Consider the following 22521-nt stretch of genomic DNA (forward strand, 5'->3'; position numbering starts at 1 on the left):
TGTTGAATTATTGTTGAAGTTCTTTCAGCAGAACTTCAGAAAGGAGTGAACCAATTTGCCGCAATGACATGAAGCAAGGCAGACAAACTAGACTTACCCCTTGGACCTGGGAAAGATACCAAAAGATGGCTATAAAATGCCTTACTTGATTATCTAAATCAGGGATGTCCAACCCTGTGGCAACTTTTAAGACTTGTGGATTTCAATTTCCAGAATTCTGCACCCCCCGCCGCGTGGCTGGGGAATTCTGGGAGTTTAAGTCTAGAAGTCTTGCCAAGGTTAGACAGCCCTGATCTAGATCTACTCAGTTCCATGACTGATCTCCCTTTCCTTCCACTTCTAAATGGGACTTGGCTTGCATTAAAAAGATAACCAGTGAGAGCCACAAACAAGGTCACAATAAAGATTTATCTCTAAAATGGAAATGAAAGAAAAGAAAGCAAAGTGAGATATTCCAAGGCAGGTTTTTCCAAATCTGAGCGGAAGTGCACTTGGGGAAGTGCAGACAAAGACCATGGAATATGTGAAGAACCTTTTAGTTGCATTGTTACAATAAACCCATCTTTCTCAAAGTTTCCTTGTTTCTTTCTTGTTTTGATTTGTGTTCATTTTGGTGTTTGGATTTTTAGCAGAGGTGTGTGCATTTAGATTACACCAAAGAGAGGTGTGATGGCAGAAAGTTTAGAAACCCCCGTTCTAAGGCATAGAAGAGAAATGTTATCAAACTAAATCTTCGGTCAACCAAAAGGAAAATAAAAAAAAGCCACACGATTCAGCGTTACAGACAGAGAATGGCGATTAGAATTTTTTTAAAAGAGCTTGCATGGGAAATTGCATTTTTAATGCTGACATTGAAGCAAATTCCTTGTCAAAAAATGGAATCAAGGTGATACGTATTAAAAAAATCTCTACTTTTTTTTGATGAGTTTATATTAACAAGTACATACAATGTGTGGCTTGGTGTGTCCGAAGGTGATATGGATATTTTTAAATAAAAAATTTATAACACTGAAATATTAATGAGGATAGTAAAATAGTCTTGATCATTTATTAATGTGAACATCCATTGGTCCAACAGTGCAATGGATGAATTGTTTTCCCCTTCTGTGGTACGTTCTGGCAGATGTTTCTTCCTTCATCCTTCACTGACCTCCTTAAATTACTTTCTGCAGGATCCAGTTGGCTTCACCACAATGGAGCCACCCCTGTTACTCTCCACCTGAGCAACCCTTGCAGAGCTTCTGTTGGGATGGCCTTAAGGAAACGAGTGAACAGGCCCTCATTGCCCAGCATCCCTGTTATCAGCCAAGAGAGCAATTTCCTGAGACATGCATCAGGTGTGACATAAAAATTCTGCCAGCTTCTTATATGTACCTCTTTTGCTTTCGCCGTAACATTAACTGGAAAGGACTTCACAGATGTCATATATTTGTTCTGTAGGACAAAGTTATAAAGAAAGTGCCTGCGCTATACATTATAATATTAGATGACTTCATGACAGCAGTGCTGTCTCTCACTGGGTAGGAAGAGCCATTGTGAGGATGTACCTGCAGCCTGAGTTGTTGAGATATGATTGCTGTTGTGTTGGCATACAATGGCACCTCCATATTTGAGTCTTAAGTGGTTTCTTTCACACCTCTTAATCATGGAGGAAGGACCTGGGAGGAAGGGCATGGAAGGAAAAGATGTGCATTTACTGACTCTACTTGTGACTCTTCTTCTTCCAGAGTATTCTTCAAGGTTTCAGTAGGATGTGACTTGGATATCCTGTATATTGATAATAATATTTGAGTGTAATTTTATGCTTACAGCTAATTCCCTGCCAGCAAATCTCCAACATTCTCCAGAATGGGAAGAGGACCTTGTAAATAGGGATGCCTTTGAGATAAGACCCTTGTCTCATCCAGAACACAAATTAATCGAGGCTCTCAAGTGGCTCAGTAGCAATGATTGGTAAGGAAAGGAAGAACACTGCTTTCTGAGCTGTGTGAAAGTCGGTGATGTCAAGATCTAGTGCAGGATGTATATTGTCCAGAAAGAACTGCAAATGGCCACCAAATGTTGTAATTTGTCATGTATGCATAAAGGAAGGTTGGGTAGGAAGTGTAATACAATCATGTATCATTTCAAAAAAGGAAATGTGTTCAAAATGGGGGAAATGGAAAAAAGACAATGGGAAAAGGTGGCAATGTTCTCAGATATATAAGTTTCCCCCAAATCACACAATTATAATGCTTGTGTGATGAGAAGGCTATGGGGCTTGCAATCTTCACTCCCTGTGCCCAGGAAGAAAGGCAGCGTGGGCAGATTTACAACTTCCCCCCCCCAACATGAATTCCCAATAGCAGGAATTCATGCCTCATTCCACCTCTTGTGATTTCCTTTCCATGATGGTACCTTACAGTGACTGCTCACAATTCTGTGGCTCTTCTGAGATTTGGCTTTGCCATGCACTATGGCCAGTTGATGTTGCATGGCTAGCTTTTTTTTAATCACAAAAAGCCAATTCAAGGAGAAAAAAAACAAGAAAGATGAATGGGTTCTATGTAATTGTAATTTTTAGTGCTCCCTCATGGAGCAGCTGGTGGGGCTAGCCATTTTAGGGGAAGAAGATGCTGAGGCGGAGACATATATAGAAGGTATTAAAAAAAAGTCAAATTGGTGCCACCATTGCATGGCAGGGCCCTGCCCTCATTTTTTTTGCCATATTGCATGTGCAATGCATATTTAAAAAGAGCTGTGCTTAAAGTGCACAGCTGCCCTTCTCTCCCCCTCCCACATGCTCGTCCTGAGGATACCCACAGTGCGCCATGTAATATGAGCATGCAACTAAGTTTGGAAGGCCAGGGCCAGTTGTGAATATAGGTAATGAATAACATCAGACAAGCTACTGTATCCGAGAGAATAAAAATTCCTTCAGAATTTTTCAGAAGCATTGTCCAAATGAAGAGCATGGAAAGGAACACACAAAGATGCAAATAAATATAAAAACAGCATTTAAAAAAAACAGATTAAAAGCTTTCTTTTCTGGAGGGGGGCACCTCTGCTGCATTGGTCTCAGCCTTTTCCAAGAATGAAGCCTGTTATGCAGAACTAGTAGATAAACCACCCTCTCTTATCCAGCTTAATTTGCAGGGCATCCTGTATGGTATATACACCATGTACACTGGTGATAAAACATTTTCCCACCTGTAGTTCTGAAATCCACTGTGTAGGAGAACTTCCGAGTCTTTACTTTTTTCTATTATTCTGCCGAGTTACTTTTGTGACATATATCATTTTCACATACAGTCTTACCCAGTATGAGAAGTGAGGTTTCTGCAAAATGCCAGGTGAGACTAATGGTTTCTCTTCTCTTTTTCTCTTTTTCCATCTTCCTGATAACTGCCTCTCAGGCACCTGAAGGAGAAAGGACTCCTCAACATCATATGCTTGGCTACCTGCCATTCAGAAGTTCTGCAGGGTAGACTTCATGATGTTTCCTTGGCAGCTACAAAGGAGGTGGGAAACGAATATTTAACATATGTCCAATCAATCTTCTCTTGGTGGATTACCTGATGCTTTCCAATCTGTTTCCATTTAGTCAGTATGTCTCCAAGCAGCTTTTATACTTTTGTGCACCTGTGTGTCTGCGCAATGTGTGCTATTTACATTTATTTATAGTAAGAAAAAAGTTAATAAACTTTTTATTATCTTCAGGGTGGGAATAAAATTACAGGAAAACAAGGTATATAAAGTAATTACATGTGCTCATATCTGCATTTGTATAAAATTGTTTTGAAAAATACGCTTTAAGAGAATGTACAATTTATTCTGATGAGGAGAAGGATAGGGGAGCAAAAGAGGGAGAGAATGGAGCAGAATGAAAGGTGGAAAATCCATGGTTTCCAGCAGAAGAACCCAGGGCTCTGCCTCTACCATTGCAAAGTGACAGGGGCTGGAACTCAGAGGTACAGTTTTTGGTGGCCATGCCAGGCTAGAAACTAGGCAACTGTGAGTTATAGTCCTGTTTAAGTATGAAGCCAGCTGGAGGACCTTGAGGCTCTCTCTCAACCTTATGAAGGATGCAAGGGCAAACCCCTTCTGAAAATATTGCCAAGATAAGTGCAGGGAGTTGTCCAAGCAGTTGCCCTGACTTGAAGGTACCAAAATAAATAATAAATAAAATGTAAGAATCTAGATGTCTGGATCATTCATGTTGACTATAAAGGACATAAAACAATACTTAGGAGAAGGGGGATTCTTCTGCTTATGTGTATTTGAAACTGAATGAGGAACAAATTTTATATTCTCTTCTATATATACAACCAAATGTGTGAAATCATAAATCCTTATGCATTAAATAAATCTATTCTTACGTATACTGTATATTTATGTCATGTTGTATAGTTACATTCTGCATGTGTGCTCTGGTAACTAATCTGTTTTGTATCAAAATTAAAGTTTGATCAAAAGTAGTGGAAAGTTCTCAAATGTTGTCTTGTCAAATGCCTTGCTACTGAAAGCTATCCAAGGTTACCATCAAACCATTCCTTCATAAACTTGGCTTGTGCACAATGCTGAAGGATAATGAAATTTATTTGTTTTTTTGGCTTGGAATCATAGCATGCTATAGCGATATGAAAATGATATGTCTTGGGCCATCATGATGTAAAGCCTGGTTTTCCATATTTATATCCAGATATTGTCAGAATATTTAAATAATATAGTTTGCAAAGCAATGTTGTGAAGCAAGTTATATTATTTGTCCCCTCCCCTGGTAGAAGCTCATGCTTGGAGTGATATATGAACTCATTTATTATGGCTTAGTATTAAGACGCTAATGAATTTGATTAAACAATGTCATCTCTCAGGAAGATGCCTTTTCTGTCTCAGCAGCTGCGCTTTGAATAGCATTTCTCTGGAGATCCATATGGCTCCCACCCTAATGGTATTTAGAAAGTCATTAAAAACTTGAGTTTCCTCTCAGATCTTAGTATAGAATGGTGGTTGTTTCTTTGTTGTTGCCACCCAGAGTAATTTAAAATTGGGCAGCTTCTAAACTGACTGAATGAATGAGTGAATGAATGAAATTTTTCTATATAATCATTGATTTCCAGGCTTCTGAAGGAAACACTACTGTGCCTTAACTACAAATGTCTTAATTTTCTCTATTCTACCAATGGAATTTCACTGATTTTTTATCATTTTACCAAGGAAAAGGGAAATAATACCTAAATTACATAGACCAATCCAGTACTTGCATTTTCCATTTTCCCAGACCTAAATACTGTTTGGCCTTCTTATAAAACTCGTATGTTGAGAGCTGGCTAGTTCTTGCATTCCTGGGAGTTAAATTTCATGGACTTGCTGTTTACTGTATTTGACCGCTTAATGGTGAGGTTTTATTGCTCTCATTTTAAACCCTTCTAACAAAAAGCAAGAGCTAAACAATGTCACAAGCCAACTCCACACTTGTTCATTGTTTGCACAGCTGATAGGCTGCTATCAGCAGAGTTTTCAAAGGCCATTATGCTTCCTCTCTAGGCAAATATTGGGAAACAATTGGCATATTTTTTCCCCTAAAATTATAATACACCCAGACTCTATTTAGGAGATTAAAAAGTGTTAGTCAAGACAAGGGCAAGGCAAGATCTGGCTGTCAGATGGAATATAGCAATAAAAGTTTTCTATTTCTTCTATCAAGGAATACTGTAGACCTAGGAGCTTATAATAGCTTTTTGGGCAAGTACATATAATCCCTAGGAACAAGTTCTTGTGGAACTTGGAAAATATACTGTAAAAATTTGTACAATAAATTTCTGTATGTAGAAGTAAGATATAGAAGTAGGAGAAAAGTAAGAGCCAGTTGGGTGTTGCGCTTATGGTGCTGGCCTAGAAACTAGGAGATTGTGAGTTCTAGCCTTATCTCTAGCCAGCTAGGTGACCTTGAGTCAGTCACTCTTTCTCAGCCCACTTCACCTCAGAGAGTTATTGTTATGGGAGAAACACAAGGAAAAAAGTACTATGTATTTTTGCTGCCTTGAGTTACTTATAAAGTAATAAAAGTGGGATAAAAATTTAATAAGTAAATAAAACAAGAGATACTAGTTTTAGACATCTAATCCATGGATTTTGCATATTGCTGAATTTTGGAGTCTTTATTTGGATAAGAAAATAGCGCTGTACTGATTCTCTGGCTGTTGTTCTTTACCATTTGCAAAAGTAAATAATATCATATGACTTTCTTTTATCAGGTTAGCAACTTACGATCTAAAGTATCTAGGTTTGCTATTGGGACCCTTGCTGAATTGTTCAAAGCTATGAAGAAGCACATGGATCAAGAGGTTGAGGAGATTTCTCGAGTCCTGCTTCAGAAGGCAGGTGATACTAGTGAATTCATCCAGAAAGCAGCTGACCAGTCCCTGGGGATCATGGCACAGAGTGTGACTCCAACACGAGCAATGACAGCCCTCATGGCCAATGGAGTGAAGTATGTACAATGCCTTTTAATCTGCAATCTCAATCCTTGCTGGTCTGTGGGCATGAGCAGTAAGTGCTAGCTAGAATTTACAAAAAAATAATATTGCTGGAGGTGATAATTCCATACCTCTGAATTATTAGAGTAATTTGGGAAAATGTATAACTCTTCAGATGTAGCTGACTGTGTAGCTCCTAGCATTCCTCACTATTGAACGTGATGAAGGGAGACAGTGTTATAGGATGCAAAATTTTCCCTATCGCTGCAAAAGGATGGCTGAATTTTTCTGTATGAACCTACAAGTGGAAACCAGAAATTTGGCTTAGCATTCGGTTCTTTGCTCCTATGCTTATTCCATTTGTCCATGACACGGAGTAGCAGAGAAAAATAAAAAAGAACACTATGCAACCCTGTAAATTAAGCTGGAAATTTCCTTTGCCATCATGATGGACTGTGTCTCCTTTCCTTTGGGAAAGTATTTTCCCATTCATACTCAAGATGCTCTAGGATAAATGAAGTAGGTGTTGTTGATCATGGTGAGCTAGAAGAACTGTTGCTATCAGCCCACACCTTGGCAGGTTTCTACTTTGGCATGGAGACAAAATGTGCCCTGTTTCTGACAGCTGTGATCATTTTGTTGCAGCCACCGAAACCCCCTCATTCGAAAATGTGCTGCTGGACACTTATTGACAGTCATGGAACAAATTGGGGCTGAGAAACTGCTCTCGGGCAATCGGGAGAGTACGGAGTTATTAGTGCAGACATTAGTGAAGATGGCTCAGGACTGCCATCAAGACACAAGGTAATAGCAGGAAGTGCCATCTCCTTGATGAAGACAGAATTTTCTTCTCCAGTGGTCTTAATAAGATTTCCTTTTACTCAATTAGGTCTTATGGCCGGAAGATGCTGAACATGCTTATGTGTCATTCAAAATTTGATGGCTATTTGAAACAAAATGTACCATCACGTGACCTGCGGGATGTCATGGCTGCAATTAAACAAAAAGTAAGTATGGAAGCCCAGGGACAACCTTGGAAATGCGTAAATTAAAAGGGGAATCGGAAGATCTGATACTATACATGGGCATAGAGTGAACAATTGAGTATGTTTCAGAAATGACATAAAAAAGTAATATACCACTAGCATTCACCTATAGCATTATTTTCTTAAGTCTGCTTTATTAAATACACCCCAACTGGCAGAGTTCACACAGCGTAATATATTCATCATGGTTTCCAAGCTACAATGGCTGGTTTTGTATAACATTCTTAGTCCAAATCAGCCAAATGGTTTAACATGAAGTATAAATCAGTTGGCAAGAAAAGGTGGGTATTTGTAATTGACTAGAATGTTAAAATGACTGTGTGACTTTATCTGTATAGGGGACAGAAGATTCAGCCTCTCAAGCAACTTCTGCCAAAAGTTACCGAGGATCAAAGAATGGCAGTTTGACAATCTCACTGGACATCCTGTCTTCGGGCGAAAGGTATGGTGGGGACCATCATTTGCTTCTGTGATTAGCTGGATGTTGGATTTTGGAAAAACACATAGCATGTCACTGGGAGACATGCTGTATTTTTTTTTAAAAAAAGGTCAGGTGCCTGTTATATTCTACATGTATGTTGAGAGGCCAGAGTCAAGAGAAAAGCTTGTTCCTTTTCCGTAGCCTTTCCTTTGCTGTTGTTTTAAGCACAATTCATTTGCTTGAGATGCTTGATGTTTTCCTCATAGTTCATGCCATTGCTGAAAACCCTTAATTTAGGAGAGAAGACTGATATGTGAAAACTTTTGTCTGCCCTCGAGAACAGGGCTCTTCAAATGTGGCAACTTTAAGACTTAAACATGGCTGGACAAAGAATTCTGGGAGTTGAAGCCCACAAGTCTTAAAGTTGCCAAGTTTGGAAATCCCTGCCCTAGAACAGAGCTTCTGCATCCAGACAGCACACCTTCAAGTAACGTTTAGATGTCAGCAAAGCTTTATTTGACTGTGACTCTTTGCTGCCCTTTGATAAGCACCCAGACTTATTGTATATAGGGTGCTAATCCTCTTCTCTTTTCTCTAGAATGCGTATAAGTTTTCTTGAAAGTCAGCCATCTCAGAGAAGCAAATTGCCAGCCAAATTTACCATTTGTCTTCCCACTCTAGCTGCAGAGAGAGCTTGATGGCTTGGGGAGAATGTTTTGGAAATACACACTGCCTGCTTGCCCTTTGCTGCTGAGCTCCACACCTGGTGAAAGCCATCTCTCTTGGCACTGAGTGAGCGACACCCTCTGGATGGCATTGCCTGGGGCATGAAATTACAAATTTTAGCAATTAGCAGGACTAGTAGCAATTACAGAGCAGCAAGGAGTAAAGAAAAGCACGATATGTTTTACAGAAAGAGAGAGAGAGCGAGGGAAATTGCTAATTCATTACTGAGGAAAATTTTTGGAAACATTTTAGATTCTGTGTTTTTAATCATTTGAAATCATTTGCACAACCAAGAGTAGAGTTTTCTTCTTTTCTCTGTTCTCCAGATTTACTGTTCAGATTTAGAACTTGTTCTTTTTCTCTCTGGTCCCCCTTTCTTTTTACCCCCATTTCCTTTCTATAATTCACACTTATTGTTGTTGTGAGCTGGATATGAGTTCTTTAGCCTCTTCCAGAAGGCTAAAAGGATATTTCATCCAAAAAAAGTATGAGAAAAGGGACATATAATGGACAAATAAGAGACAGTCCTTTGTGGAGGGGTAGAATCCATTAAGTCATAATAATTTCTGTCTGCAGTTTTTATATTCACCACGTTCATAAGAGAACTCAGGCTGAGCATCTACAACTTTTTAATGCTATTTGGGTCTCTGACAAAAAGAATAGCATGCCCGATCCTATATTAAGTCAAGGGGACAAACAGATATGTTTGAAGGAGATATGACTGGATGTACTCTTGCCCTTGATTGGTCACTCTGTGGTGAAGATTGAGCTGTTCCAGCATGTTTCCCTCTGCAAGGCAGAAATCATATTAGATTGGAACATTTCTAGACTTTGAATATATCCAGGCCATTATTTGGCCATGGCTTACAAAGACCCCATCCTATAAAAAAAATTGAGATTGTTAACACCTCAGTATAGGTGGCAGAAGTCCTTACCAGCTTAAAGATGTTGATGGTCAGATCTTTATTTAAGAAGCTTCTTCAACCTATTGCAGCAGTCACAGGTCATTGTTCAATATCCCATGTTTAACTGAGCTGAAGGAGAAGGCTGTGGCAGTGTAAAAACTGAGAGAGAAAAGAGTTTATCCAGACCTTTTCAATCCAAATTAAGTCCTGGATTTGGCATACAGATATCTTTGGTCACTTTGATAAAAGGTCTGTGCAAAGCGAGAGACGGGAAGTGAGTCCCCCATGAATATTTCTGGATCTCTCACATCACCTGTTTGTACAATTATCTTTTTCAAGCCGAAAGTTGGAGACATCAATTTATGGAGATTCCACTTTTGGTGGCTTTTGAAAATGGCATAGGCAAACATCAGTTCCACCTTTTGGAATTATCTTATAGATACGAATCTTTATTTATTTATTTATTATTGTTTGTGAAACCCTTGGGTAGGATCATATGTAGGTTTGGAAACTTTTATCAGAACTACAGTATGCTGATGATATTGATCTGTACTTGACTTTTCCTAGAAATTCAGGGCTGGCTTCTCAAGAACCTGTAAGGGACTGAATGTGAAAGAATAAAACTAAGCTGAATTCATCCAAGATGGAATTGCTGTCATTTCTATGGGACAGTCTTTAGGATTCATATGATATGCTTGTTTTGGATGAAACAAGTTCACAATCTAAAGTCCTCCTGAATCTAGTGTGCACACTGGAAACACAGAAGATCTGTGCCAAAAGTACCCTTTTATCGGCTTTGGTTGATAAACCAATTGTGTCCCTACCAGTGGAAGAATGATTTGCCTCAGTTACATAGTAATCTCAAATTTGATTTAGGATAATGCATTTTTGTGGGCCATTTTGGAAATTGCAGTTAGCCCTGAGTATAGTGGGCAAATTGAAGTTCCTCAAAAATCATCCCTATGTTGAAATTCCTACCCTTCATGTCAGTTTATTTTTAAGACTAATTAAAACACTTACCTTGCTGTGGAAAATCTTACACAAGTTTAAGTCCCTGAAACTTATAGCACTGCCTGCTTCTCTATAATCTGCTCCATACCCTCAGGACTTTTGCAGATCCCATTAGAGATGTGTCAAACATTAACATCTCTCCCAGTTGTCTTGGAGAGGAGGCTTTTAACAAGCCACCATTTGCCAATTTAGAGTGTTTAGAGGTTTTTTTTAAAATGTTACTAGTTTATTGACTTGTTTTTGATTGGATATATATTAAAACTATATATCCAATCAAAAACAAATTACCGGTAGTTAGCTTGATCTTTTATCTGCTGCTCAGAATCACTGAGAAATTAGTGGCTATACACTTGTAAACTCAAGGAAATAAATTAAAAGAATCTCATCTTCAGCTTTTCCTAATTTACCATACTATTCTGAACTTGATTCAGAGTCTTCCATCCTGCATCTGGGATGACTCATGAAGGTTAAGTGAACATTGTTTAACTTGCATGCTATATTTGGCACATCAGGGCTTGATAAAATTATTTACTGTAATATCATATGTTTCAGAAATATGGTGAAAAGCTGTTCACTTTTCCAATTCCAGGTCCACCATGGATGTTCTTAATTTCTCACAACCTGCAGCTCGTGGCTCCTCACTTCGCAGCGTAGAAATAATGGAGCAGCTGAAGGAGTTGAACAAACAGCTTGTGGCCAAGGAATTTCAGATACGAATAGATGGAATAGCCTTACTAATGGACCATTGCAAGAAGAACCCATACTTTGTCTTGTCAAATATTGTGCAGGTATCCATTATGAAAACCAGTAACCTTAATTAAAATAAAAGTTGCAAGGGAAACACCATCCTAGCATCCAGCCAGATGAATTAATTTTATTCTTTTTTTTTTACTTTTCTCCAATTTATTATTTTTTATGAAGAATTCTTTATAATAGTTGAGACACATGGACTCTCCTTGTTGGAGATCCAGTTCTGCTTTTTCTTATTAACTGTTAAAACATCAGGAGTAGAAACAGTTTTGCTTTCATCTCATGGAGAGACTGATACTATTAGTCTGTCAATTTAAAACTGCTTCCCATAGCAACAATAGAATATTTCCTCTACCTCTTTTTCCCACCTTGAAGGTAGACAACTTAGAAGGGAGCTTTCTTTCATACCGTATAACATCCTTAATGACCAAGTTATCCTATTATACCTTAAATATTAACAGTTCTACTTTCACATCTGTGATCTTACGCTAAATGTGAGTCTTGGTGAATGAATTGGAGGATGGTTTGATTTGTTGCAAATGACCTCTATTAGCACTCGATAAATGAGGGTGAATACAAGATATATTTGTCTGGCAAAATATATTAAAGCAAATTTTCATTTACTGGCTTATAACGTGTTGGACAAATTCCCACATTTTCTGTGTTTGATATTTATGGTAAAATTTACTTGCTTATTTTTTTTATTGTTAACAGATTTTTGATACTTTTACACTGAGGCTTCAGGATTCCAACAAGAAGGTGAACCAGTATGCATTAGAATCAGTTGCCACCATGATTCCAGTGCTTAAGAATGGCTTTAATCCAGTCCTGTTCTCTGTGGTGACTATAGTGATGGACAACTTAAACTCAAAGAATTCTGGGATTTACAGTGCGACAATAAAGGTTCTGGACACAATGATTACTTATTTAGGTAATGGTTATCTACTTGCCAGTTATGTCTATTTTTGGGTTTGCTGTGATATCATATCTTTCAGCCCACCAGATAAAAAGACTTACAGAATTTTAAAGAAAGCAGAAATGCATAGTTTTGGGGACATACGTCTTTTGAGTTACAAATTACATTCAAAGTCTCTCAAATTGCAGATCTCAGCATATAAGTGCATTTCATTTAACATATAACTTTAGGAACGTGATTTAGAGCAAAACTCTCCACAATTTTAGTTAACAGTGGTAGAATAGCTCTCTCTCTCTCTCTCTCTCTCTCTCTCTCTCTCTCTCTCTCTCTCTCTCTCTCTCTCTCTCTCTCTCTCTCTCCTCTCTCTCTGTATGTGTGTACATGTATGCACATGCCTTTAAATCAGTGTTGACTCCTGATGACTGCCTGGACAAGTTCCTGCAGTTTTTATGGCAATGTTTTTTAGAGGTAATTTGCCATTCCATGGGGTTGAGAGAGAGAAACTGGCCCATCTCGGGCTCTATAACACTGCCATCTTTTACTTCCTCTAAATTCTTATATGAAAATGAAATTGTATATATATATATATATGGGATTGGGGGAATGGAGTATTGGATTTGAAATAACAAAGGCCTTTGTAGTGAATTATTGCAGATTGGTGGAAAATGATGTCCTATTAAAAGTTGACACTGCAGTAAAAACACATCCTTGGGTGCTATAGCTATGGAGCTATCTCTGTACTGTTCTTTGTAGGGTAGTCTGGATTCTCATGTTTGCTTGAGAGGTCAGATCTGCATATGACTTAGAATTAGGCAGTAGAATCATGAGAAGCTAACAAAATAATTTTAGATTGCAGAAGTGGAACATCACCTTGATGCTCCACCATGTAAAATTTAGTGCTAATAGAACGCTAAGTCATCTCTTTTTTATGACTATTTTTAACTGAATAGAGTATAAAAGAAGGTTCCTACATGCAATTTGATGTAATTGCTACTCGATTCTGCTACTCCATTTCTCAATTGGCAGCATGAATACAGATAAAGCATGGGCATACTATGGATCCTCTTCATTAAACAATGCCATATACAGGTAGTCCTTATGTTGGTTGCTTACCCACATTCTAAATTATGGCAAAACCCTTAAAAGGACCTGGATTCAAAGTGGCGATGGCTGTCCCTCCCATGGTCATGCGATTGCATTGTGGGCACTTGGCAACCAGCCCATATGTATGTCTATTTGCAGCATCCCATGGTCATGTGAATGTGATTTATGACTTTTTTGCTGGAAATTGGGGTATACTTCTGGTTTCCAGCAAAAAATACCTGTAGCAAACAATGGGCTCACTTAAGGACCATGGTATTCATCTACTGATTGTGGCATTCACTTAATGTCCACATTTGCTTTACAACTACCACAAAAAAATGGTAAAACTGGGTATGGTCACAATGATGACAAGTTTAATGACTGGCACAACTTACTATCATAATTGCAGGCTCAGTTATGGCCATGAGGATTACCTGTAATGGGACCTATCTCTGTTATATTGCCTAACCCAGGGGTCCTCAAACTTGGCAACTTTAAGACTTGTGGACTTCAACTCCCAGAATTTCTCAGCCAGCAAATTCTGGGAGTTGAAGTCCACAAGTCTTAAAGTTGCCAAGGTTGGAGACCCCTGGCCTAACCAATGGACAGGATATTCCCTGAAATTTCAATGACCTCAATTTTAATGACCTTCTGAAAGATGTTAAAAACTTGCTCTTCCATTAATCATTGGATATGGGTATCAGCTAGATTTAATACAATGACTGCTTTTTGTTGGACCTTTATCCTTGTACATAATGCTGTTTGTTTTTAATTATTAATGTGGATGTCTGATTGATAATTATCTTCTCATAGTCACATCTTGACTAGGCAGCCTTATAAATTGTTATATATTTTTTAAAATTAAGCTTGGTAAGTTTGAACCCTGGTTTGCTTTTTCATTGCTTACTATTATATGAAGACAGTTTTTTTTAGTTAGTGTATGGTTCCATGTATCGTGCAAATCTAAAAATTTCAGGGACAAGGTTATGTGCATTGTGTGAATATAGCCCATGAGTTATTTTTGCTCTTGATTTGAGGACAATCTCCCAAATAAACTTCTTCTGTGCTGGCTTTATAGAAGTCCTAAGTTATGAGCTTCATCCAGCTCATTCTCCTATCTCTAATCCATAAATATCTCCAATGCGTACTCTTCTTCTTCGAAGGAAATTTATAGTTTACTGAGCTCATTTCTGAAGAACAAACAAGCATAAATCCATGTCTAAATGACGGCTTCTTTCAAACATTGTTCTCCAAAGGCAGAAATTGCAATTGCCAATAACTAAAAAACCAAGGACTGCTGTAAATTTCATACCACATAGATTTATATCAATATGAAAATGCTGTACTGGGTGAATAGGCCAGACATATTATAGGATTTCATGAATCACAACTGAAGTTAGTACTAACATACAAATGTCCTAGTAGAATTACTTATATCCAAACCATGTCATATTTCTGCCTATATTGAAGAACACGAGTACTGAATTTAGAATCAGAAATTAATTTTACTGTGTTTTAATTCAGAGGGATAGCTAATGTGTATCATTGTAAATATTGTTGAACTACAGCTCCCAGCTTCTATAGGAAGCACTATCAATGCTGGGAGAAGCTATTACTTGTACTTCAGCAACACGTGCACAGGTTGCCTATACTTAGCTACAGGCTTGAGCATGTACAGAGAATATTCTCCTTTTATCTAAACTCTTTGGTTCTTTTACACTGGACCCCAGTGGATTACTTCTGACAAAAATAACCCTGATACTGCAATTAATTCCAAAAATGTCCATCAATATTTCTATGGATGACGATAATTGACATTTTGGAAATTATAGCTCTTTCTATAAATTCTGAGTTTGGATTAACATTATTTTCCTTCCTTGACTGGACTGGGAACCATTTACATCATCTATGGATCCTTTAGGAGCTTTGACCACAAGAGGACAGTATGTGTATATATTTCTTTGTCTTTCAGGGAATGTATGATTGTCATTTATAAGTATGGGGTTCATATGACCTTGGCAATCACAGGTTCTAGATGTTACTGGACAGAATATTTTTGGATTTGAAAAATATAATGAGTTCTTAATAACTAGCTTTTTTAGTTTTTGAAATTGAATAAAATATAGAAACCTTCCTTATACTGATTTTATGAAAAGGCTATTTGAATCAAAATATCAGATGGAGAGAGAGAGAGAGAGAGAGAGAGAGAGAGAGAGAGAGAGAGAGAGAGAGAGAGAGAGCGCAGCAAGAAAAATAGCTTAATATAATCATCGACATCAGCAATAGTTTTAAGATATACAATTAGATTTACATTTGCAGAAAGGTCCTGTTTGCATGGATGCAAGAACAAAACTCATTCAAAAGGAAGTGTTCTCTGACTGTATTTCAGAATTTGAGTTTTTTCATCTGGTACCTGTTTTCTCACTTTGTGAAGGCTGGCTGCAGAAGATTAAAAAAAAACACCACTGCTGTCAAACATTACATCCCCCCATTTCTTGACCTTCTGGAAAAGCAGCTCTAAATTAATCTCCTACCAATAGCTTTTTGGGGCTTTCATGATTCTCAGATTTTTGAAATGTACAGCACATCTTTCTTCAAAAAAAAAAAAAAAAGAGAGAGAGAGAGAGAGAAATGTACCTTGCTTTACTTTAGAATGAGTTTTGAAAGTCAGTCTTACAAGTGAACTAAAATCTTTAAAGATATTAATAAGGGGGCAATGATCATCAATAATTAACACCCACTCTCCACATTTGACATTAGCACTTCAAAGCAATTGTTCTTCCTGCTGCAGCAAATGGTGATACCTGCCATTAATCACTAAAAGGACAGAATTGCCTGGCTCAGAACATCATCCTCTTCCTCATGACCATCACAATGGATGGCATTGATCAGAGCACGAATTTTTTGCTCCTTGCTATTTTGTTCTCTTTAATTCTTTGATTCTTTTTGGCTGCGTAACCTGGGAAGGAACAAGTTAGGAAAATAATCTTTTTTTAAAAAAAATCACCTGCCAACACATCAACACTTGTCACATTTAATTAATGTGTATTTATTTGCTGTACCATTTCCCTCCATCATGATGGCTTGGAATAGATTCCATTTAAAATCAAGTGGGCATGTTATCTATTCACTGAAGGCTGAAACCTGGATCATTGTTAAATGCCTGATCCTGGCTTGTCAAAAGCCAGCTAACATACAATCCCCCCAAAATGACTTCTAATAGTATTGGTTGTCATCTGAAGCAGGAATTCCATAGTCCTAAGGCAATCCACCAATGCTACTTCATATCTCTTTATAAAGTGGCATGGAAGAACCATAGGTCATACATCTTTTGCATCAAACACTTGCATAATCGCTGAAAGAACTTTTAACAAAAAGATAATGCTCCATCTTAAAGAATTGTAGATGCTGGTTTGAGTACATTGTTCAATAAAATAAATAGTTTGCTTGTAAAGGCATACTGAACAAACAATGTTTCTTCGCTATGCTTTTAAAATATCATTATTTAAAATAGCTTGCAATTTTAAGAGTGTGAAATGGATTATTGCAAGGAACGTTGATTACATTTGAATGTGTTGGGAGAAGAATGTCTGGCCAAGCAGGATCCATTGAAGCCTAGTTTGATTATTTGCAAGCAAAAGCTTCAGTGCTATGATGATAAAAATGTTTCTGTAATTTCTGCATGTCAGTTGATTTCACTGAGTGTCAGAGACAGAATGTTTATACGTTAGTCATATTCCTTCAAGCTCAATACTTCTCCAAGCCTTCAATTTAATTGAATTAGTTACTGGGGATTCTGGTTATTGTGGTCCCAACACATTGGAAGAATGCAAATTGGGGGAGATTAGCATAGGTTTATGAAGGATAGTAGCTTGTAGCAACAAATCTAAATTTGCAAAAACAATTTCTTCTCAATTGAAGCACAACAAAACATGAAATTGTTCATTGTTTATTATGTTGTAGCTTGTGTAACTTCCATGTTCATTCTTCAGTGGTCAATAGTAGTTTGCATCTAAACAATATGTTTGTCCCTTTCAGATAACCTATTGCTGCTTCAAATATTTGCCAGCAGAGTGCGTTTTCTCACTGGCCGAGCTCTGCAGGACATCACGGATCGTCTGGCAGGTCAGAAAAGACTATGTTTGGTGTGGAGTTTCTTCTGAACAATATTTCTGATAACAGTAGGAGACAAAGAGTTCCTTTATTCACAGCTCAAGCTAGCATATTTCTATTTACAACTTTTCAAACTTGAAATGAGAAATGACTGCTTATGGGCCAGCACTTTCTCTGGAGGATCTCTGGCTTATTAGCACAGACATGTCTCAGTCTTAGAGGTGTTGTTTCTAGCAACATATTGGCAGGACAGTCACTTTGAAAAGATTGGTATCAAAGTAAGTTGAATCAGTTGGGCTCATGACTCCAAAATAGAGAAGAATATCTTGCAAAAACATATATATGATTTAAATGTTGTCCCATTCCATTTGTTAAGGGTATTCAGCTGAGTTTATTTCCAAATAAAGATACAAAAAAAAATTTCTGCAATTTTCTGTGTCGGTTTTATGAATATTGGATAAAATCAAATATTCCATTTAATTTGCATTTTAGATACAAACCAATAAGTAGGTGTTGTTTCTACTAGCATTTTCTTTCCCCTTTATTCTTTGAATTTTAATATAACAGTTTTTCAATGGAAAACAATGAAGAAACCATTGAACAAAGTAATTGATATAAGCTTTGACAAGAAGTCTAAATTAAAATGCAATATAAAAGTTTAGACACACAGCCATGGTTTAAGAATTTTTTTTCTTAACAAGGAATGAGAGAAAGAAGAGATGATGTGGATAGAACATTCTCAGTAAAATAAACCATGGTTTCTTGGACCAAAGTTGTTATGTCCTTTCCAGGAATTTGGATGACTCAGGAATTATTTCTGAAAATTGGTATCTTGCCCCTGCCCCAAACCAATTGCTACAATCTGTTTGATCGATTGGACAACAGAACCAAAAGTTTTCCAGGGGTCCAATCCACAGCTGTATTTAGCTGAAGTTAGATCACAAACTTGTTATATCAGAACCCCAAAATTTAAATTAGTTCCTTCAATATATGCATCCTAAAGCTTATCATGATCGTTCTTCATTGGCCACTGAGATGTAACCGGACTCTAGATATCCTCATCAGATATCACTAAAAGGTCACTGGCATCACTGGTGTTTGCCTCTTAGAGTACCCTTTAGCTTAGCTTTGCAGCTTAGTAATTTGATACAGACATTTTAAATAAGTGTCTATTTGAAACAGATAACCAAGCCATCTATTAGGCTGTAAATCAATCACTAAAAACAAGCAGCATTCAAGAGCTATATTTTTTCCTGTAGGGGAAAAAAAAACACTGAAGCCACAAAACTGCAATAATGATCATTTAAGATCAGCAGAACTTCCATTTAGTAAAATTACCAAATGGCTTTATAATAAAACAGTATTTACCCTAGTCCTCTAATCCCTAGTTTTATACAGTATAAATGATGTGGCACAACAATGACAGCACAGACTTATTATTGATGTATACTTTCTCAATTTCTGGTGTTTTTTTTACTGCTTATGGGATGAAAATAACCCCCTTTTTAAAATATGTATGGACTACATATCTACTTTTTCCTTTGGATTATTCAGTAGCTATGTTTTCACAGTTTAACTTTTGAATACACAGTGCTTTAATACTGTCCTCCCAACTATTTGAATGAATGATGACTAATTATATTTCTTGAAAACATATATGAACCATTATGCCACAATCATCCCCAGCCATAGACCGGAACAATTATGGTAATTTGGCGAAAAATATCCAGAGGATGTTGCAGAAATTATTATTTAGCATTTCTATAGGTTTTACACTGAGCAATGAATTTAACATACTGTACGTTGTTTCAGTAATTCTAACATCAGCCATATAAGATAGGTCATTGTTATCTCACATTGCAGGCTAAGTGACAACAATTTCTTTAACGTCACCATTAGGCTCATAGTTGCAATGAGAAGTCACAACAAAAATGACACCCAAAATTTAGCCAGTGTCTTTCCTTCCTCCTCTGATGGAAGGTATTTTTTAGTCTAGTCCAATCATCCAGGAGTCTAAGCCAAGTGTATCAGGTTGGGAAAAGCTGGTGTTTTTAATTTACACAATCTGGTGTTCCACATTCCTAAAGCATGTGAAGTAGGATTAACAACAAAACTATTTTCTTAATTCATTTAAGTTTTTTTTTAAAAAAAGAATAACCAAATATCAATAGTCAAAGCTGCTGCTGGCATACAAAGTACCCTTGTGCAGAATTCCACTGAGCTCCCCAAAATAATTTTTAAATATTCAAAATATATTTTATGTATAGTTACATAACAGAAGGAATTCACAAAAATGTAGATTCAAATCACATTTATGTACAGTTTTTGTTTCCAACATATTTTTATTTTCCTAGCTTTTAAGTTTGCACATTTCTTTAGTAGTCACAGGTTTGTGTTCTGTCACTAGTCTCTGCAGTTGACTGTGCATACATGAAGTCTGTGTTCCTATATTATTGATATTAGATCTCCTCCAAAAAAAACTTCCGAAGGCAAGCTGGTCCACTGGTTAATTGTCCTCACTGTTAGGAAATGTCTCCTTATTTCTAGGTTGCTTCTCTCTTTGATTAGAATAAAATACAATAGAATAACAGAATTGGAAGGGACCTTGGAAGTCTTCTAGTCCAACCCTGATCAGGCAGGAAATGCTATACCAGGGGTCGGCAACCTGAAACGGTGAAAGAGCCACTCGCAACCGTTCCCTCACAAAAGAAAAAAGTGGGAGCTGTAAAATGTGCGTGCGCATGCATGCATGCACAGAACAACAAGCTTCATTGAAGAGTGGAGCCTAAGGCAAGACGTGCACTGGTCCTGCCCACCCCCCATCCAGCTCTCTGCAGCTCAATCCAAGGGTTGCCTCCGGCTTAGCATCTTCTGCGACTTCACATGCGAAACCACTTGCTCTTTCACACCCTGCCACCACCCAGCAAATGGGGCAACCAAGGTGGTAATTTCCCTGGCATTCTGGCGCTCGCCTGCCTCCCCTCCCTTGCCTGCAAACTCCTGCTACCCCCGCCTCTCCACCAAGCAACACCCGCCAGCTCCCAGACACCTTGTGAGTTGCCCTCCAGAATTGGTCAGCTCAGAAACAGCACAAACCCGCCACCTCTCCCCTGGTCCCTTTTTCACTGCTATCCTCCCGGCCATCGCTTCGGCACGTGCCGAGTCCGCCTGGCTCCCTTTTCCACAGTGCTCCCTTTGTTCCCCCCTGAACTTCCAACTTCCACCCATGCCCGGCTCTTGAGGCACCGCTCACAGAAGAGCAGCCACCCGGCACCTCTTGCCACGTGGTGCCTCCTGTGGACAGCCCCATCCACTTTCCTCCGGCTGGGCAGAGCGGTTTCCCAGGATCACCACCTTTTGGTAGCGCACAAACAGCATTGCCCAGCAGCGGCTCCAAGGCCAACTGAACGCAGGGGGAGAAGGTTAGTAGTAGGGGGGAAAGGAAAGGGTGGGTTACTGCAAGGCAGGTGGGCCGAGCAATAAAGAGCCCGCCCAGGGACACTGCAACTACAAATGGAGTGTGTGGGTTCCAAACATACAACTGAACATAAGCGCGCACCCTGGGCACCCTTTATTTTGCTTCTTGGGTGGAGGAAAAGGCATCGGAGGTGCTTTTGCTAAGCTTGACTCCTCGTGTGGCTTCAATTATGGTACCGGGCACACGTGTCCTGCTTTGGCGTGAACATTGCCAAACATATGTGAAATTTAATTCCCGAATAAAAACAACATCTCTGAAGTAATGAAAGTACCTCTCTGGGAAGAATCTGAGTGCGAAGTGTTTTTCTTCACAGCTTGCACCTCCTTCTTCTGCTGCTGGCAGCATCGCCCACACCCACTTGCTGAGTACTGCCTGTCCCGTCGCTGTTTGTGCAGTGACCTGGAGGCATCCCCACCCATATGGGGATCCACCTGGCTCTGTCACCCCGTTCTCTCAGCTGCCTGGCCTGAACAAAGGAGGTGGCGGAGGCTTGCAGAGCTGCTGCCTTCGGCTCCTCTTCATTCAGGCCATCCAGCCTCCGCCTCCCTCTTCTCTTAGCTGCCTGGCCCGAATGAAGAGGAGATGAGGGCAGCAGCTCTGCAAGCCTCCGCCACTGCCCCCGAACAAAGAGGAGCAGAGGCTGGATGGCCCGAAAGAAAAGCAGCTGAAGGCAGCAGCTCTGCAAGCCTCCACCGCCCCCCGAATGAAGAGGAGCTGAAGGCAGCAGCTCTGCAAGCCTCCACCGCCCCCTTCTCTCAGCTGCCTGCCCCGAACGAAGGGGGCAGCAGAGGCTTGCAGAGCTTCTGCCTTTGGTTCCTCTTCGTTCGCGCCAGCCAGCTGAGAGAAGGGGATGGCCAAAAGGCAGAGGCTGACAGGGGAAGCTTCTGGGACCCCTGGTGGGATCCCCCCCAGGCTAGCAGAGGTGGTGGTGGAGCAGGACAAGGGCAGACCTGCCAGGTAGGGAAGCAGCAGGCCCAGGGCACCCCGAGACTGGCCGCCCCCATCCACACAGCAGGTAGAAAAAGGGCCCACTCACCTTTCCAGTCCTCCTGTCTCTTCCTCCGCTTCCTCCGCTGCTGCCACATGCAGTCCAAAGAAGCAAAGAGGTTTGTGGGCAGTCCCACAAACGACTTGTGGGCAGTCCCACAAACCAAAGAATTTCAACCAATCAATTCAAACTTTGGGAGGTTTTTTTTGAGCAGTTTGAATTGATTGATTGAACTTTTTTAGTCCCACTTTTTTTTGGAACTGCACATGATGGAGGAGGACTTGGGAGCCACAGGAGACGGCTTAAAGAGCCGCATGCGGCTCCGGAGCCGTGGGTTGCCGACCCGTGTGCTATTCCATTTCAGACCAATGATTGTCCAATCTCTTCTTAAAAACTTGCAGTGTTGGAGCATTCACAACTTCTGGAGGCAAGTTAATTGTTGTAACCATCAGGAAATTTCTTCTTAGTTCTAAGTTGTTTGCCTCCTTGATTAACCATGACCATTGTCTTTCTCGGATGGCCTCATTCTACATAACTATGTCATGAGGCTTTTGAGGCAAAGTGGGAGAGACCAGACACTGATCAGATGTGATGTGTGTCCTTCTCACCACAGAGCACTGTGTTTT

General features: G+C 39.2%; 1 protein-coding gene across 2 annotated transcripts in view; it reads left to right on the forward strand.

Moving 5' to 3' along the window:
• Window positions 1-22521, forward strand: part of TOGARAM2 (TOG array regulator of axonemal microtubules 2) — a 60935-nt gene that overhangs the window by 34578 nt on the left and 3836 nt on the right. For both annotated transcript variants that reach the window (XM_081313136.1, XM_081313135.1), the window contains exons 10-19: window positions 1173-1337; window positions 1812-1953; window positions 3396-3501; window positions 6237-6472; window positions 7104-7262; window positions 7348-7465; window positions 7843-7946; window positions 11157-11355; window positions 12032-12248; window positions 17355-17441. In XM_081313136.1, coding sequence (XP_081169262.1) covers window positions 1173-1337; window positions 1812-1953; window positions 3396-3501; window positions 6237-6472; window positions 7104-7262; window positions 7348-7465; window positions 7843-7946; window positions 11157-11355; window positions 12032-12248; window positions 17355-17441 — 1533 coding nt within the window. The remainder of the gene's footprint in view (window positions 1-1172; window positions 1338-1811; window positions 1954-3395; window positions 3502-6236; window positions 6473-7103; window positions 7263-7347; window positions 7466-7842; window positions 7947-11156; window positions 11356-12031; window positions 12249-17354; window positions 17442-22521) is intronic.

Source organism: Vipera berus, assembly GCF_964194415.1.
Source record: "Vipera berus genome assembly, chromosome: 1".
NCBI lineage: Eukaryota > Metazoa > Chordata > Lepidosauria > Squamata > Viperidae > Vipera > Vipera berus.